Genomic DNA, 20,304 nt, shown 5'->3' with positions numbered 1-20,304 from the left:
GTGACCCAAAGCAAAGCTGGCATGTGGGATTTTGCCTTTGCCAAACCCCAGCCCCGGCCCATGCAACACCCGGACAAGCTCCAGCCCACGCAGCGCCCGAGCTACAAGGTCAGGCCCCAGCAGCCAGGCTATGGTGTGACCCAAAGCAAAGCTGGCATGTGGGATATCGCTTTTGCCAAATCCCAGCCCCGGCCCATGCAACACCCGGACAAGCTCCAGCCCACGCAGCGCCCGAGCTACAAGGTCAAGCCCCAGCAGCCAGGCTATGGTGTGACCCAAAGCAAAGCTGCCATGTGGGATTTTGCCTTTGCCAAACCCCAGCCCCGGCCCATGCAACACCCGGACAAGCTCCAGCCCACGCAGCGCCCGAGCTACAAGGTCAGGCCCCAGCAGCCAGGCTACGGTGTGACCCAAAGCAAAGCTGGTATGTGGGATATCGCTTTTGCCAAACCCCAGCCCCGGTCCATGCAACACCCGGGCAAGCTCCAGCCCACACAGCGCCCGAGCTACACGGTCAAGCCCAAGCAGCCAGGCTACGGTGTGACCCAAAGCAAAGCTGGCATGTGGGATTTTGCTCGCTCCCAGGACGGTGGTGCTTTTGACTCAACTGACGCAAACACCCAAATGGAGGTCAACCTCAAAAGTTCTAGACCAGTTGCAAGGGCCCCGGTGTATCATTCCCAATGGCGGCAGCAGGTGCCTGTGTACAACAGACGTCAATCTTGGGAGGGGTCTTAAACTACCTGTAAGCAGGTAACTAAAACTTGTTCTTTGTCTGTGTGTGAGGGTAAATTATTGTAGCATAATGTGTTTTGAAAATTGTGTTTTTTTTTCTGGTTTGAGAATAAAAATAATGGCATGTAGAAATATCATTTGCAAACTTGCTATACTATGTTTCTGTTTTAGGTTCCTGCTGTCCATGAAAACACACTCCAGGCACTGCAACAGTATATGATTAAACAACTTATGGAAATGAAATCCTTTGTCTCGTGTCCTTGAGCTTGAGTCCTGCTTGGTTAGTGGGTTTCTTACACTGGAGAAATTTGTTTGGGGGTTCTTGACTAAACTGAGTTTTCATAATATGCTAAAGCTACAGGTATTGAACACTGAATCGGAAGTTGTCTTGCCAAACTGATTGACCAAATTAAATTAGTTTTTTTTTTTCACAAAAGCTAATTTGCATGTACTTTAAGTAATCTTGTTTTTGAACCCACATACTCTTTTGCCAGAGTACAGGCATCTGCACATTTCTTGGCTTGGAAAAAAAAACATTAAGGGTGAGCAAGTATTAGTTGGGAATTGGCCCCTTGGGGAAGCTCAGTTTTATACAAGAAAGTTATTTGGCCTCTTCTAGTTCAAAGTCAATCTTCATGGATCTATGAGGTCAAGATGGTTGAAAAATCCATTAATTGAAATGGACAAGAGGAACCTACATACAACAAAATCAATAGATTAAAAAAAACATGACAATATAAATATAATGGGATTAAATACAAAAATGAAAGATTCAAAATTAAGTGTTAATCTGTTCAGTGTTAGTGACATCACAGTGGAAGACAATCACAAATTTAACATTAATCTGTTATTTTATCCCTAAATTCTCATGTTTCATTTTTAAAATACGTTTTTCATCATTTTCTGTGAATGGCTGTGGTAGGGCAGGTCTTTGCCTGCAGCAGCTCAGAGATTGGTCAATTGCTACTGTGGTAATAGTCCAATGTTGTGAGCCACTCAAAACCTCTGACTCATAAGTGGAACCACTTGGGATCTTCCAACCAGCTTCTGTAGTCTGATACATGCAAAAACTTTTTTTTTTTTAATTTAATGAATTGTTGAATTCATTTCATTGTTGAATGAAAGTGTTGAATAACAACACCAGGCAAGTTTATTTATATAGCACTTAATAATGAATTGTTACTCATTTCAAAGTGCTTTACGTGTAGCTTTAAAAGATTGAATCTATTTATCTAATCTACATTTAAGGCTACATTTCTTCTTTCTGTTTTCCTGTTATCAAAAAATAATTGACTTGGGCTGTAAGACTTGCACATTAAGACTTACTAGGGCTAATTCTTGGTTAATAAATTGTGCCATGCATAAGTGTGTGTGTGTGTATGTGTAGATATATACACCTACTCCCTGTTTGTATACTGGCATGATATATCATCTGACCTTAAAGTATTAGATAACCTAGTTTATTTGACTTAATCTACTTACCTGATTTATGAACTAGTATTAGTTTGTTTTGTTGTCTTGTTTGTTGTCCTTTTTCTCCTTCCTTTGTTGTCATTTTTTCCTTATGCTATTAAAACTCCAGCATCATCTTGTAATATCATTTCTTAAAATGCAAATTAAAAAAAGAAAGAAAAGTTTCATCATGGGCTAAAGGTCAAAACAACTTTAATTTGCAAACCTTTTTATTGATAAATAAAAATATGTGATGATAAATATATTTCGTATTTCACTGTGATACTTGCACCTGTACTGTGGCAACATTTCCATTCAAAAATAGCACAACCAAATCTCCTATCGTTAGGGTGAAACCTGTGTGAAGGGTTCAGTTTATTTTCCGAGCAGCCCCTGAAGGCAGCGACAACCCACCTCTCTCCATCCCCCTCCCCCCGGCTCACCTTGCTCAGTGTGCAGCCAAACCCTCCGCGTAGAGCACCATGCCCGCTCGGGGAGTCATTGTGGGCTGACCGACAGCTCGCTGGGGTTTTTTTTGTATATGCAGCCTGTGTGTGTGTGTGTGTGTATCAGTCAGTGAGTCCCGCCGCTTGAAGCATGGAGGAGTTGGCCAGAGAGAGCATCAGCCTGTTGGCTTCAGCCTCAGCCAAGCCCCCGCTAGATGTGGCCGAGCCTCGTCTTGGCTCCATGGGGGCCATATTCATCATGCTTAAATCCGCACTGGGCGCCGGCCTTCTCAACTTTCCCTGGGCCTTCGAAAGAGCCGGGGGCATCCACAGCGCCGTCACCGTGGAGCTGGTGGGGATTTTTATTTTTACATACAAAAAATGATTAGAAGAGGATTTTTATTTTATTTTTATGCACTGCTAGTTTTTGGCAAAGATCTCAAAAGTTGATGCTGCCAAACTTTTTAAATGCTATATTTATCAGAAATGTTTATGTACTTTTTTCAATAAAAGTGCGTAGAAAAAGTTACTTGAACTTTCAATATAGTTTGCAATAGTAGCTGTGCAATAGTAGCTGTGCAGTAGTAGCTGCATCTTATCTGTTGACTCCTGCAGGCCCCTGAGATCAATTAAGGAGATTGTGATCTGTTCCACCTGACAGAGGAGGCCATGGTAGATTTGACCTCAGCACCTTTTTAGATTCACTTAATCCTTATCAGTCTGACTTTTCTTCGGTTGCTCCCATCTATCGTCCAGTTCATCCCTCACACCGCTGCAGTGCTGAAATGATTTTGGATTTTCTTATTTCAGAATAAAGAATTTGTCGTAATATTGCCGAATCCACCTTTCCGCTCCGTGGTAGTCATCATGTGATCTCTGAAGGGACTTTAATGCATCATCCCTGCTCGAGTGATTCTTAAAAGTACTCCAAGGGATGGACGACCTAAATACAGTCATATTTGACCTATTTTTGTAGAACTGCAGATGAAATCTCAATGCAAAAGTTAGATAAGAAGAATATAAATCTTGTTGTTTCTCTCTCTTTTTGGATAAATCACGTCCCAGTAGAGGAGAGGAGACAGTTGATGTGATTGCATAAAATATTGAGGAAATGGCATGTTGCTTTTCTGCTGCTCCTTACTTATCATTTGTCTTCCTGCACACTTTGGATGAAGTAAGGTGTAAATTAGTATTAATGTACAATGTTTGTCACATTAACATTAGTTTTCTTACTTTTAGGCTGCTTGATTTGAAATGTTCAATGTCTTTATATAAGAAAGCAAAAACAAACAAAAAACCTGGTGCTTTGCTTTGTGTAATGGAAAATATAATATTTTAGAAGGTGGAACTGCTGGTTGGACAACAATTTAAATCACATGGGATTTTAGAAATAAGTAATTAGTTTGTTGGGACCATATACAGCATTAAACATCCATGTTACCATTTGATGTACTGTACCAGAGTTAGATTATAGCTCATTGTAATCTGCAGTTCCCTCAGTAGGTCAATATTAAAACATTTAATAGCACAATAACACATAAAAAATACAAAGCTACACACAATAGCACATACAATGTAGAGTCTGTGGTTACAGAGCTGAGAAGCTTTTAGCAGACTTTTAAATTTGGTTTAAAATGTGCTCATGTCATCAGTTAGGGCTTTGCACTTAGTTGTGGCTTTCACAGAGAATGCTGACTACCCAAATATAGTGCGACCACAGTCTCTACTACAGGATATTATGGGCAAAATGCTTAATTGTAAAAAGAAAAAAAAATTAAAAATCACTAGATCAACAAGTAATAAAAAAATGTGTTGAGATGACTTTTGTTATGATTTGGTGCTATATATAAATAGATTGATAATTATATAAATTAGGATACACAATCATAAGACTCACACTCAAATCTTATCTGAAAAGTCCTTTACTCTATATCTAAGGTGACTGAAAATGAAAAATGGAGATGATGCTTTGTACTGTCCAATACATTAAGATGAATGTGCTTTTTAAAGCCTTTTTGTATTCATTATCAGCATTAACATAGGTGCTGGGACATCTGTGCTGTTGCCAGTGAATATTTAGCTTGTTGCATATCATTAAAACCACTGTGAACAGCTCTGACACAATTTCCTATAATGTTGAAAGTGTAATTAGTGCTAAATGAAACTTGAATCAGTTTTTTGCTTAATAAGACCAAGTCCCCCCCATGATACTAACATGATCCTAAATATCTTACCGGACACTTGACAGCAATGTTTGAGCTTAATTGGATCATAGACTTTGTAATTTATGTCTGGTCTTCTATACTTTTTCTAAAGTCACTCCCAGATGTAGGTCTAATGTGTGTAATCACTGCCAGTTTATGTCCATATTGTATCAAGTAATTCCAGACTTTGACCATATAGCTGTCCTTTGGGGATCTATAACCTAACCCTAACCCTAACCCTACAATATTTATCCCATCCCTGTGTTTAGCTTGTATAGATAGTGTTCTTGCATTTTATCTTCCACACCTTTCATTAGAGTTCAGTAACCCTGTTCTCTGTGTCAGCTTGTTAACTCAGAAGACACTGACATTAATCCGGATACATAGCAGGGATAGAGAGGTAACCTTCTGGACTGTGAAGGTAATCACTTGGCACATGTCTTACATAAAAGTTTAAAAGGTTTGAAAAGTTTTGACTGGAAAGCTCAGGTCAATCACACATAGCCGTCCTCACCTCTCTGATGTTTACAGCCTATGGCAGCTGTTGGTAGTAAAAGGCTAATGCTAGGACATACAGGCCCAAACAAGGTTGATTGATAGGGATTTAGAAATGTGTTCAAATGACTTCATGACTAGTTATTCCCTCCTATACATGCTAGGCCACTTCTGTACAGCGTCCAGCCACGATTATACAAAAGACATCCAGTATATTTCCTTTTAAGATGTCTCTATAAGTCTCCATAATTTGAAGTGGTTGTTATACTTGACATTGCTTTCCTTTTGTCATGCTTCATTATCATCTGGTTCATTCACAACACAATCTTTATTAAATAGGCTTGTTACACTATTTTATGTCTAGACACATCCATCCAAGTATTCACTAATTGTATCAATGTCACTTAATTAAAACTGGATGCCAGAAAGATGTGACAATAGAAACATTGAATAATTTCTGTTAACGAAAAAAAAAGAAACCTTGATGTTTTCAAGGTTTGCACATTTGCAACTAAGTTAGTGAACATTCATTAAAGCCACTACCTGTGTGTGTGTGTGTGTGTGTGTGTGTGTGTATATATAGGATTTGAATATTTGTGGCGTTGGCACCATCCAGTGGTCAGGGTTGGTATTGTTTGATTGTGTTTCCCGATACTATTGTGGTGTGATTCCTCATTTTAAGTAGCACTACTAAAACATTCCCTTTTTTTTCATGGAACTAACCAAGACTAAATTGTCACATGTTGAATCTTTAAACATGTAGAGAACATGACAGTCATTTAGTCGATGGGTCTATGAGTTTGTCCAGACTGAATTATCTACTACTACTGGACCAATTGCCTTGAAAATGTGTAGCTATTCACTGTAAGGATACATTTTAAGAACTTTGGTGATCCCCTGGAATTCTTATTTAGTGCCATCATCATGTCTAAGACTTTGGTCATCAAATGCCTGTAGTGCTTGTTAAATGCTTACTGATGCACAGCTGTGTCCAAGTGTAGCCTAACAGAGATGTACATTTTTCTAACTGAGATGAACAGTTTTAATGTGTCTAACAATTGACTCTGGGTTAGTCCAATTTTTCTGTAACAACAAAAACTGAAGTCATCAGGATATATTGGACAGATCTATTATTGCTGATGCTGTAATTACTGCATAAATGTTCTCCACAGTGCTTTTGACAAATAGGTCTGTTGGTAATTTGGTCTTGACTAGGGTCAATTTTAGATAAATAACTGTTATTTTAGTTTGCTTGAGAGATGTTCAGATACTTCTTAACAACAAATGCACAGTGTGTGGAAAAACTGTGTGTGTGTGTGTGTGTGTGTAGATATGAGATTGTACCTTTTCAAATGTGTTTGTCTGACTCTTGTCTGTCTTTTCCTCTTCCACTCAGATCTCCCTTGTGTTCCTGGTCAGTGGTCTGATCATCCTGGGCTACTCCTCGTCCATCAGTGGCCAGTGTACCTACCAAGCGGTGGTGAAGGAGGTGTGCGGACCGGCCATTGGTCAGCTGTGTGAGATCTGCTTTGTCTTCAACCTTTTCATGATCTCTGTGGCTTTTCTAGTCATAGTGGATGACCAGCTGGAGAAGCGTGAGTTGGAGAGTATTTCTCAAATTAGTATGCAGGCCTTAGCACTGCATGTGTTATGTTTTTTTTACTTCATAATTCATGTTGTGGTCGCATCCATGAGCCTTTTTTCCAATCTCTTGTGACCTTGCTTTGCTATCCCTTTTCAGCTGTTTTGTCACATTTAGTGTAACATGATGTTTCAGACTGCGGTGAAACGGCAATGTGTGTGCGTTCTTGTTTTCCTGTTGTGTGTCTGTCAGTGTGCGGCTCCTTGTACGAGGTTGTAACTGGTTTGCCAGAGTCGGAGATGCCGTACCACTTCTACACAGACCAGCGCTTTGGCCTTGTGCTGCTCTGTGTCCTCCTCATCCTGCCTCTATCCATCCCCAAAGAGATCAGCATCCAAAAATACATCAGGTCAGGTGTCCACTATCTCATTTGGCCATTCATGTGCACATTCTGTTATACTGTATGTCCACACACACACACACACACACACACACACACACACACAGTTTGGCACCAGGATGTACTTGTACAATATGCTTATGTACACACCATAGAAAGTAATGGATGTAGTCTTTGTAATGTCACTCAGTCCTTTTTATAGATTCACATTTTAAAGTCTTGGGTTTACATTTGGACACTGGCCATCTTATTTGTAGCCAGCATTGGGTAGCTCAGGGCATTTACAGCCTATGATATAATGCAAATACGATTGCCAATTTCTAGTAGTGAAAAGGGCCTAAAAGTATTAAAACAAAATGCATTTACTGGAAAAAAACTAAACATAAGATTCTTTTGAGGGTCAGTGCCAAACAAGATTTTTTTTTAAGCGACCAAAATTAACTAGAAACTAACAGAAAACACACTTAATTGATCTATATATAATCTGTGAATATGGGGTTACACCATGGTTACGTTGCCATCGCCTTGGTAGCGACTTGCTTCTGACAGCACCCACCTGTCATTCAAAGCTGCTATGTGATTATGCGTAACTTTAAGCCTTTAATACAATTTAAACATGCATGGGTTTTGCTGTAAAGTTGGTATTTATGGGGATTAACTCAATTTCGGAGCCACACTCAAGTGGTCTTTTAAAGAACTGCAGTTTCTAGCACTTTTGCATTAATCCTGCATTCATACTGTTTTTAACATTTTGAAGCTTTAGTACTTTTTCTTTTAAATATACATTTCTCAAGATTTCTAGCTTCAATGTTAGTTTCATTTTCAGATTTGATTTGATTTTAAAATTAATTTGTTTTTAGTTCTCCAATAGTTTGGTCCAGGAAAAGATCATTTGACAACTATTCCCTAGATATTTCCATAAAATGTTTTGTCTTCATTTTCACATCTTGCAGTGGATGTACTGCAGGCCAACTTTCTACTAGGACACAAGTAATATAAAAATCTAATGTGCAGATTGCTACAAAATTAAAGGAGAACATTCATGCCCCTCAGATGACAAATGTTTTAAATTTTGGACGCTCCACCAACTTTCCTCTGGTGCCACCCACAGACACAAATGTCTAATTACTGTACCAGCTGATGTATTATTCATGCTTCCCCACTACTGGTTGGGCTTTGCATATGACAAAACTGTTGGTATGTTGCTCATTACTCTTTTACCATTACTATAGAAACTAGGTAACGACACACTTTGCAAAATGACAAACAACAAATGACATCCCTTATATGATCTCCAAGAAGTGTACACTGTTTTTAATGTCAATTTCCCATACAACTACAATATACAGATAGATAGTATACATGTCACAATGCACATTAACACTTAAGGCATCAACTAATGACATCTACAACTGATGTCCTTCAAGTACTGTACAATAGTCTGCTAATGTATTTTTTGTGTCAATTTTATACATATTCATACACATTAAATAAAATGTACATAAATTATATACACTTTTCAATGTGCAAACTTAATGACTACTGAGTCACATTATATATCACAATGCACACTACCACATAATACACAAACACACATACCTTATACTCAACACCTGTTTTGGCCACACCACCCTGCTGGTGCTTCTTAAGCTGGGACACCTGTCATGACAAATAAGATAGATCGTATTACACAATTAGATAGCCATAAACTATTTAAATAAAAACACTTTCCTAAAACACAAACTGTCCTTTGTGTCCCCAAATGATGTCCTTCTTGCACTATCTACAAATGTCCCTTCCATTCTTTTGCAACATAACTTATTCATATGTACAAATATATGTACACACAATAAATGAAATGACCAATAATGATATTGTCATTTTAATGTATAACCACAATGCATAGTGATGGCATAATGATTTCCCTAAAGGAGACAACATACAGATCATGAAGATACATATCAACATTACAATTACCACATTATAAAAAAATAACAGACCTGAACTACAACAAACTTTTGTGCGTTTGCTATTTCATTAAGTGTTAAGTGTGGGCAAGTTCCTTGACACTAGTGTCAACAGTATTGACTTCATTATAATCTGGAAAAGCCAGAAAGTTAACCTAAGACTTCAACCTGCGAAAATGATTTTAATAAAACTCAGTTTTCCTCTGAGGGGCAGCAGGATGCACCACAGGCTTAGAAGAAGGTGCTGCAACACCGTCATCAACTGCATCCAAAAATGCACTGCCAAATATCACAGGTGATAGCAGAATGAAGCACTCTTTCAAAACCACTTGCAACAAGTCCACCTGTGAGAGAAAACGCAAGAAAAACTGTTACTAACAATCTATTTTTTCAAAAAAGAAAAATCATCCGTCAACATATCAAAATGCAACTTTACACAACAGGTGCTGGACTGTTCAGCAATATGTACTTAAGGCATTGTAATCTGCATTTTTTTAAACATTGATGCCATAACTGTGCCTTCAACTCCTCATATAACAATTATAGATATAATAACACATCAAAAATAAACATTTTAAACTACGAGACTATTGTAAGATATCCTGTAGTCTTTTTTCATGGAGTTTGTTTCTCATAGTATGACCATGATAAATGTGATTCCAAGTGTTCCAAGTGTTAAACTTGCACACATGAATGATGTACTATTGTAACAATAAAAATAACTGTTGGTTAAAAAAAAAAAAAAAAGAAGAAAAGAAAAAAGTTTTGGACCTAAAACTATGTTAGTATCCATGTTTGCATGCATGAAACTGAACACTGTTGTACTTTACCATAATACATTTGCTGTTGTATTAATATGAAACTACACAATAAGAAACACAAAACAAGTACAGCAACATAATTCATATAGACTAATAAATTCTTCATTTTATAGTCCAACTTGGTTCTTGGCATACAAATTTCCCTTCCACATTATTCTTATAATATTTAACTTACAGTACTCAGTATTTCTTCCATCATTAGGTATAGTGTAAATAAATGTGTAATCTGATGAAACATAGTGCTTACCTTGCAAGACTGGTGGATGAATGTTGTTCACTTAAGAAACTATGCAGTTAAAACAAGCAAGCACAAAAGTACCATGTATGGTAACGTCTCTGTGACATTGCTGTCTTTATACCTTGCTCGTGTATGGGTGGAGCCATTTCAAAACAAACAATCAGACCACACCCCACTTTTTGGAAAAGTTCACATTGATCATATTTAAGGGGAAACTACACACACGACATTAACAGAACCTAAGAGCAACATTGTCAGTGAAGGTTTTTTACTTTCAATAAAAATAAATCCGGTCCATATACTGTACGTAATCCACTGGATTTCATCATCAAATATCTCTAAAAGGCAACCAACCAATGACTTCCACAACCATACACATAAGTTTCAATAGCAATGGAAAGTTTTCCAAGCTACTGTTATCACAAATCATATTAATAGTTAAAAACCCAGAATACATAACCACACTTTTTCCATCACTGCCCTTACATATGTACAACTCTGTCCTCATACTTTTTAAATATCGTTCTCCTTCACTATGCACTTCTTCCTTTGTCTGACAAATACTAACACACCTCTATAAACCATCATGCAACAACACATGTATCACCATAAACCATGTATCACAAGACTGATTGCTGTATTTCAAGTCAAACACAACATTAACATTACAAACTACTTTTTAAAAACAAGTTCACCCAAGTTTGTCTGCTTAAACAATCATTCAGTATGTAAACAGTACAGCAACTGATACTGTCTGCTGCAGTCTTAAATGATTAGCCATCCTCATACAAAGTACCCAGCAATACATCTCTATAGCACATCATGTTAATGTGCGACTTCTCATTATCCTCTGCATTCATTCCTAATCACCCATCACCATATAAACAGCTGCATTAACACACCAGATAAATGTACTACATGAATCATGTTTCTACATATTGAGAGACATAAATGTTATAGCCATATTATACTTGTATGTTCATGCTCAACTCATCTACAATAAACCACACCACTGCACGCACCACCAACCCTAACCCTAACCCTTCATTCAACCTCTTGCAGCACAACACACATGCCTTAATCTTACTCTAGAAACACATTGACTTACTATTCAATATAAGATCAGTGACCCCAAACTAATTTTCTTTCATTTACTCATACACACACACACACACACAGACAGACAAATCATGACATACTTGAATACAAACACACCTGTGAATGGTTAATGTGACTGGTTGACAGGACCTTACTGGGGGAAATGAACCCAGTGGTCAGATTCCAGTAATCCCCTTGTCCATTGCACTTAAATGTCCCTGCGTTTAACTGATTTCTCTCTGAACCAAGCATTTTGTCTCTGTCCTCTCACAGCGTTCTGGGCACTCTGGCAGCAACCTACCTGACCATAGCCATCATCATCAAATACCACACCATGCCTGCCGTTATGGTTCACATCACCCCTCTCTACAGCAGTGGGTAAGTGTGTGTGTGTGTTTGTGGGGGGGGGGGGGGGGCTTCAGACAATCTATTTGGTCCACTGGTCACAGTGGTGAATAAAGTAAAAATTGGTGAAGCAAGGTATATAATTTGCCTTCACACATCAGTGGTGTGGAAATAAAAAAAAAAGGGGGGGGGGGGTGAGAAAATGGGAAAAGAAGTGTTTTATGTGTCTTCATCTTTTCTGAAAGCACAAATGTTGTCTTCTATGTTGTATTTCTGGGTCATAAATATACTCAATCACCACAGCAATGTCATGAGGTTGCTTCCTGAAAATATGGCTGTGAGGAGTGTTATCCATGAATCTGCTTTGAATCCAGGCCACCAGTACACACCAACTAGATCAAAATCATTCTGCTCTTGACTTCGGTGCTGCTTCTACCTCCTTCCTCCCTTTGAACCTCTATCACAATAGGGACACTCAGTCTGCCTCACTGACTTACCTCTGTTGTTCTCATCAACTGTGTGTGTCTGTGATTGACAGATGAACCCTATGGCGAAGTGTCTCTAAATGCCACGGCATTATGAATGGTGCCCTAATAACTATTTTCTCTTCTTCTCGTGGCATTTATGAACTCAATAAAATTACTCTTGTGTCTCCCTCCTGTCTGTCTGTCTGTGTGCAGGATCAGCTCGTGGGCCTCTATGTTCAGTGTCATCCCAACCATCTGCTTTGGTTTCCAAGTAAGTGCAACCCTTTGAAATGTATTCATACGTGAGACCTTTAGGGACTTGGTAAACATGTGTTTGAAACATCATGATGTGGTATGGCTGGAGGCCTCTTGAGTGTGCAGCTGTGTGTGGGAGGGTTTATGTATGTATGTATGCATGCGTAAAGAGGGGAAATATGTTTAGTGCTTGCTGCAAAATTGCAAATGTGAGTAGGTGTTTAAAAAAAGTGATTATCTGACAAGTTTTGAAGTACAAAGGCTTCATTACCATCTGACCTTCAGGGGTTGGCTCAACCCAAATTACTAAAGGTTTTCTCAGTCACCTAAAGTGATATCCAGCCATGCAGATATTTTTTGCTCTTGTTTTAAATTGTCTAGATTTTTTCTTCCATGCCAGTCCAATAGACACTTGTGTCCACTAGGGCCTGACTGATGCTGGATTTTTGGGGCAGATGCTGATATGTTAGTGAAGTTGAAAAAAATGTTTATTGATATATTGACTGATAATCTTGTATATACACATTATGTATATAAAACGCACATTTTTTTGTAACGTGGTTATCAAAGGATATTTTACAGTTTAACTATGAACACAGTGCACTGAAACTGTAAACTTTACTGGGCATTTAATAATGTGAAATTCATGTAAATGATAAAACTCATACAACAACATTTTTTTTAACTTGAATTAAAAAAAAGGATCAAATATACATAAAGATGCTACCTATACAACATTAAAAAAATATTGGTGTGGGGCACATTGAGATTCATTGTTTGTGTAGTGTGTACAGACTGCCTACTCAACATACATGCTCTGTGGAAGTATGTACTCTTTCGCACAACGGTGTCATATTTAAGTGCGCAAAAAGAAGCCGCCACAAAAACAGGTCAAATGGATTGTCTTTGTTGGAGTACACACGAAACATGCTGTCTGATTTGCTTTTAGTTAAAAACAACATTGCATTTGGTCTTTGCAAATGGAAATGACTTATGTGTTCATCTGACTACTACTTAGAGCTGTCTAATTGTGATTGGAACACTGATCACACATGTTGATGCTGGGTGTAAACTGGGCCAAAGACTGAAAGTAGAGGTATAAACAGCTAGTCTGTCTCTTTCTATCAGTAACACAATCCCCAAACCAACACCTCTAAAGTTCACAAATGAACACATTTGTTTTTGTCTGTTAAGTCCTTACAAAAATGATTTGTTTTGACAGTTTTTAAAAAATCTCTCTAATAAAGAAAGGGTTAGGGTTAGGGACTCTCTGTCTGTATGTATGTCCTTCACATATCTCTTGAACCGGTTATCTGATTGACTTTACAATTGGTAAGTATATAGCTGGAGACCCAAGGGAGTGCAGTGTCAAATTTGGTGCAACTTGGACCCTCAATACATTTAATATTAAACATTGAATAATCCAGAGATCAGGAAGCCACTCTGCTCTGTGCAGGGTTAGCTGCACGTTTAGCAGATCAGCTGCAGTGACTCCACAGAAGGCATCGGGTTCATGGTTGAACATAGGTCAACTGGCTTAAACACTTGCTCTATTATTTATAACATCTGTGTATAATAAAATGTAAGTTTCTTTCATTCACACCTCACATCAGCTGTATTACTTTTCCTATACATTGAAGTAGCAGCTGGAGCCCAAGCAATCAGCCTGTTCTGAACAGGCACATTTTGAACTGGCACTGCACAAGTAGATTATACCAGGGAGATATAAAGTGTTCATTAGTGAGTTTTATAGGTGCTGGTATGCTGTCATTTTTTTACCTTGGGACAGAGCCAAGCTCGACAGGCAAACGTTGTTCCCCTATTTCCAGTCTTGAACAAATTTGAACCACTTTGCATAACCCACACCTCACTGTGAAGTGTTTTCTCTGGAGCTGCTTTTGCTGAAGGTGAATGATCTTTTGACAGTGAGGTGGATTATTGAGAAATGTTCCTGGCTAGAAAAATGTCTGAAGATTTTTTTATATATATAATTTTTCCAATGCTTTGAGTGCCAGAAATGACATTTTGTTCACTGCTATAGTTTTGGCTTGGAGGCAAATCTGGAGACCGATATCTGAAATCCTGAGCGTGTATAGCACTAAAGGATTATAAATTTATTTATCCCACATTATTGATCTAGTTCAGAATTGAAGCATATTTGTATGTTGTGAACAATGGAAGCCATGGAGGTGATGCAGTCGGTTTTTTCGATAGTCTGCAGACTTTGCTCTTGACAGTGTGTTAAGTGTAATGTAAAGGTCAGATATCTGGCGCAGCTTGGGGCCGCTGCACTCCACGAGAGCTCGGCAGAGTGAGCTTTTCATATTTAATAGAGGGGTAGACTACAGGAAAAAGATCATTCTGTCAATCCAAAGCAGGACAGACTGATGTGTAACTTCCCAAGTTGCCAAGGTAACCCTGAAGGATGCTGGCGGGATCTAATAAAAGGAGGGGGAAAAGGATTGATGCATGTGGCGTCACACAAACACACACAAAGACACACTCCCTCAGGGTGAGTGATTGCATTGCAAAGGGCTGAAAGGAGAGCTGATGAGATCCTGAGACAAGTGGATGAGAGGGAAGGCAGGATAGAGGGGGAAACGAGATTTAAGCCGGGGCGATGGCAGCTGGGATCAAGTGGGGACAAGAGTCTGTATCCTGACCTCTGCGATGGTTTAACTGGCCCATAGCCATTCATTCAATTCCCAATCTCATCGAAGTTCATCACACCAGCTGAAAGATCAGAGACCTTTGGATCCTCACCTTCCACTGTGAGCTCCAAACGGATGAGAAAAATCCAATAGTGGCTGTAAAAAAGAGGCCCACAATCTGTCAGACCATCAACTAGCCCCTGGTTTGATGTCCTACTTTATCTGTCAGTGGATCTGTAGTGTGTCTTCACCTGGAGTTCATTCCCACCAAACACTACAATAATTAACACCACCTTCAATTTAAGAGGAGGAAATGTGCTGCTGTAATTGAAAATTTAACTGATTGTGCACATTGTTGTCGCTTTATGGTTTACTTTCGTGTGTGTGTGTGTGTGTGTGTGTGTGTGTGTGTGTGTGTGTGTTCCAGTGCCACGAGGCGTCCATCGCCATCTACAGCAGCATGGAGAACCAGCGGCTCTCTCACTGGGTCTTCATCTCTGTGGTCTCCATGATCTTCTGCCTCGTCATCTACTCTCTCACAGGTCAGACATCTCGACTCCCTCTTCCCCACTCCCATGATTGTAACACACGCACATCTGTCTCCTCACATCTCCAGCACAAAATCAACACTGAAGGAAAACCTCAGGGGCACGTATCACAAAGCGACATTTCCCGGTATCTCGCAGATGGCTCATTTTTTAACAACGGTAACCTCGGCTACGCGGCCCGGATCAAACCGCGCCGACAGCCAGAGTAACGGCCAATCAGCTTGTTGGAAAAATTGAGTTATTTCTGCAGGAACTTGACAAAGAGACGAGTGATCAAGAGCGGATTACTTTGATTTCTATGATAATGATGTCAGAGATGGGAGGAAAGTTTTTCACACCAGAAACAGGGATTATAGTTTACCACACTAACAGCCTAATGAATGGCAATTACAAGTGCACATTGAGCTGCATCTCCTTTTTAAACCTAAGCGGATTAATGACAGCGTAGATGGTTTTTAAGTCGTCTTCTGTTACTGCAGCTCAGGATGGCAGCTCTGTGCGCAGTACATATTTTTAGCCTCAGTGAGATGACTGTGTCTCATTTTTATGAATCCACACTGCTGGTTTCTTGTGTCAGACAGATACCTTGTCAGCCAATTATGAACTATCTGTACTTTTCCTCTAGATTTTGGCAGCAGAAATGTCTACGTGTAAACAGTTCTTGTTTTCAGTAGTTTATTCATGTAATTCCAAAAAAAAAGCACAAAAATGTCAAGTATGGAAAATAATCGCATCTAGTTATGGATAAGACTACTTTGCATGCAGAATACACCATATTTTATGATTCACATATAGCTTGGTAGTTCCACAACAGAGCCTGCATAATGAAGCAAGTTATCAGAACAGGAGCAGCAGCTTCACTCCTTCATCTCTGTTTATACGGGATGCTTTCAGGCACAGTTTTGAGCGTGGGTCACCAGTGTTTGACTGCTCTCGAATTCAGTTTCCACATAAAAAGGCCTAAGAAGGTATTAAAAAGTCCTATAATAATCTATTGTAGTCTTCAATCTGAAATATTCACTTGAGCAGAAAAATGTGTGCTTATCCAGGTCCATGTTCTATTTATTGAATTCATTATATCCTTAGGAAGCATGGACAACAATGTGATGATGATGATAATTCTATTAAAAAGTCTGCACACTGTAGCTCCCCATAGAATTTAAAAGGATATCACAAGTAACGTTCTGAGCCTTCTAGCCTTTTTCACACTAAAGACATAATGTATAGTCACCTGTATCACCTGACAGTCACAGTCAATTTCACTTACGATATCCCATTCAATTATACCTGCATAGGGAGCTACACATTGAATGATTGGGTCCAGCACCTGCTTATTTATTCTGGACGTGCATATCTACTACACAACTTTTTCAGTTAATACTTCTAGACCACATCGTCCCCGCTGGTTGTCCATTATTTTCATCCTTGCATGATGGTGAAACAGATATTGAATTCATTCCATGTGTTATTAAAATGGTCTCATAAAGTGTTCAATTTAACCCTGCGGTCTCTTTAGAAACCCTGCTTACTTTAAATATTTGTATATTATGTCTAGTGTTCCTCCAGTTTCTTATTCAAGTCAAGTTGTGTGATTTTTATTCTGTACATTTCACCTCACTGAATAGCAAGTGAATAGAATTGCTGCCACAATTAACTGAAATGCCCTGCAGGTTTTGCCATTTCATCTCATCTGAATAAATTAAAAACACTCCATATTAAATACTGTGGAGGACTGAGCCCCACAAAAGAATAAAGTGTGCTTGTCATCGTCAGCTCCAAAGATATGATGGACCACTTTTCCCCTTTAGAAGTTTGTGAGCCACATTAAGGTGAAGTGAGGAGCAGCGGCCTCTGGGTTGAATTCCCTTCATACATCTATGGTTGTGCTAAGTTAGCTCACTTGGCTTTAGTTTGTGACTGAAAATGTCAGTTTTGCCATTGGGCTTATATAGACACGTCGCTGAATGTAACAAACGCCATCTTTTGATTGTCTGTTGCAGGGGTTTATGGGTACATGACATTTGGAAAGGACGTGAAGGCCGACATTTTGATGTCATACACGGGCGATGACATTCTGATGCTCATCGCCAGGCTGCTGTTTGGAATCTCCATCATCACCATCTATCCCATCATCCTGCTGCTGGGCAGGTCGGCCACCATTCTGGCTCAAGTTGCTGTAGTTTACCATGCAGATTTATATCCTATCAGTTGAATCTCATAAAGACTCATTCATGTTGTTTCCTAGAAAACCAGGACCTTAACTTATTGATCCTTACTTTTTGAAATCGGCAACTGATATTATAGTAGAGCCTCTTCCATAACTTTTAACTTTAACAATATGAAAAACAGCTGATTGTTGATTGGATGATGTCCCAGCCTGGTATATAGAGCCTGGCCATAGAGACGGTCCTTAGTCCTTTACTGAACAAACATAAACCCACCCCTGTTTCTGCACTTCAGATCAGTGATCCAGGACCCCCTGCTGAGCTGGCGGCGGCAGCACCACGGTGCGGCGACGGCGGAGTTTGAAAGCCGCAGCCGGTACATACTGACCGGCCTGTGGATAACGATAACACTTCTCATCGCCATGTTTGTACCAGATATCAGTAAGGTCATCAGTGTCATCGGAGGGATCAGTGCCTTTTTCATCTTCATCTTCCCAGGTAATGCTTTCATTATTGACTCATATTCTCTCAAATGTGCCACGCATCTCCTTTTTAAAACTTGGCTCTGTATTGGAACAGGACTCTGCTTGATGTTTGCCATGCAGTCTGAGCCAGTGTCCTGCAAGACCAGGTGAGAGAAAAGTTAATTTATATGTTAATGTGAGGTAATCATGCATCTGAAGGGTGACGATGAGACAAAGCTTGACTGTCATTGGTAGAATGAATTGAACTGCCTGAGTTGGGTGTCAGATGACCTGAATGATTGACAGTCATCAACCCACATGTACATATTGTATGTATATTCTTACATAAACATATTTGCCCATATACCAGGGGTCAGCAATTAGGTACAACGATGGGGCAGTTTTTTCATTGGGGGGGCGTTAATAGAAACACAGGTTTATAGGTTTATTTTTTACATTTATTTAAGAATAAAACACATTTACAACACTGTTTAAAGATTGTATCTAAAAGGGAAAATGGCATCAACACAGCATTTCTCTTCCACTGGCAAAAGTTGTTCATTGGACTTCAGGTAAACATGAGTTTAAATGCCTCAGCAGGTGTTGGGGGGCAGGATTAGATATAAATATGACAATAATTAGGATTTACAGAAACCTTGATTACTTTTGTTATTTTTAGATTTGAGAAAAATGATAAAGTTTCAACGTTAACTATGAAAGTCATAGTTTTCATCAGAGGGCCAAATATTTCTGCTGCAGGGCCAAATTCAGCCACTACCCCCCTACGTCTGCCACATACTGTACATTACTGCAGACTGCCGCTGGCCAAAATTGGCTCCATGTCAAATTATCTACTTGCACACAAGTAGTTGTACATTTCTACCTGCACAGAAACCCTTTTGACCTGATCTCAAACACTCCCTCAGGACAAACTATTCATTTTCAGCTAAGGCTTCTTTCCAATTTTGTATTTTAGGAATATAATGAAGAAGATCGAGCAGGGATTTGGACGTTTAGTTTATTTTATTCATGCTTTTCTGCCAGTCATCTTATGTTTGCCATGTCACTCAGCACTGATCTGATCTTGACAAATGCAGGAAGAATGTAACGTCTTTCCATTGTTAAGGTGTCATTATACTTCTAATGAGCTGCTAGTGAGATGCTCCACTAATGTCAGAGTCAGGAATGGCTTCATCCGAGTTTTTTTTGTAACTATCAGAAACCAACCATCTGACATGTAGGACCACTTCATGCAGCGAGTAGCCAGATGTGTGGAGATGATAAAGTAAGAACCATCTTGCTGTGAGGTGACGGTGCCTTCATTAGTGTTTTATCACCTGCAAAAAAATGGAATTGGAATAATTGGAAAGTGCTACAAGACTGGTCTGAGTTAATTTGAGTTAATCAGGTTTACATTGGACAGATCGGAGGGACCCCGCGTTATTTGCTTCACTTTACATTTCCGTCACTTGCACCTTCTCCTCTCCAGAGTTGTCCTCACAGTTTGGGGAGTGATCACCCTGCTCTGTGGCGCCTTCATCTTTGGCCAGAGCACCACCATCGCTGTCATGCAGCTCCTAGGAAGGATCTAACCCTTCCACCTTCACTACTGATCCAGGACGGCAGTGACTAGATCTTAATTTGTACTCCCCATTTCCTCTGCCTCACTGTCTGGTGCCAAATATCTTTTTTTTTTTTCCTGGCGCTTTTGATTTTTGGCAACCATGGGCTCATTAAAAATGGACAAATGGACCCCAGAACAATCAAGAGACCCCTTTGGAAATTTCCCTCCCTTCTACAGTCCTTCATGTCACTTTCACTTGGGTTAATTGTTCATAACTGCACCCTAAAGATGAGCTCCGTCTTGCCTCCTGCCACGAGAGATCTGGTTGAAATCCTCAGGTATATTTGCAGTTTGTTGTGTCATAATCCTCAGCTGTCACATGTATCACTGTGTGTTCACATTCATCT

The 20,304-nt window shown here is 39.4% G+C and overlaps 1 protein-coding gene across 1 annotated transcript; it reads left to right on the top strand.

The window, feature by feature from the left end:
- The first annotated feature begins 2,784 nt into the window (after positions 1-2,784).
- On the top strand, positions 2,785-19,925 carry slc38a8a (solute carrier family 38 member 8a). The gene is made up of 10 exons (XM_053319554.1): positions 2,785-2,985; positions 6,729-6,927; positions 7,167-7,323; positions 11,712-11,816; positions 12,464-12,521; positions 15,584-15,698; positions 17,705-17,852; positions 18,165-18,367; positions 18,449-18,500; positions 19,823-19,925. Exons 1-10 carry the CDS (start codon positions 2,785-2,787, stop codon positions 19,923-19,925), a joined length of 1,341 nt encoding a protein of 446 aa, XP_053175529.1.
- Positions 19,926-20,304: the final 379 nt, after the last annotated feature.

The sequence above is a fragment of the Scomber japonicus genome, chromosome 5 (assembly GCF_027409825.1).
Source record: "Scomber japonicus isolate fScoJap1 chromosome 5, fScoJap1.pri, whole genome shotgun sequence".
NCBI lineage: Eukaryota > Metazoa > Chordata > Actinopteri > Scombriformes > Scombridae > Scomber > Scomber japonicus.
The sequence above is the reverse complement of the archived record's forward strand: the minus strand, read 5'-3'. Positions and strand labels throughout refer to the sequence as shown.

Bases quoted from the DNA above. Each gene is read 5' to 3' on its own strand.
- slc38a8a (XM_053319554.1), top strand. From the start codon at position 2,785: ATGGAGGAGTTGGCCAGAGAGAGCATCAGCCTGTTGGCTTCAGCCTCA. The intron at 7,324-11,711 runs GTCAGGTGTCCA...GTCCTCTCACAG, and splicing joins AGCATCCAAAAATACATCAG to CGTTCTGGGCACTCTGGCAG. The intron at 15,699-17,704 runs GTCAGACATCTC...TGTCTGTTGCAG, and splicing joins CGTCATCTACTCTCTCACAG to GGGTTTATGGGTACATGACA.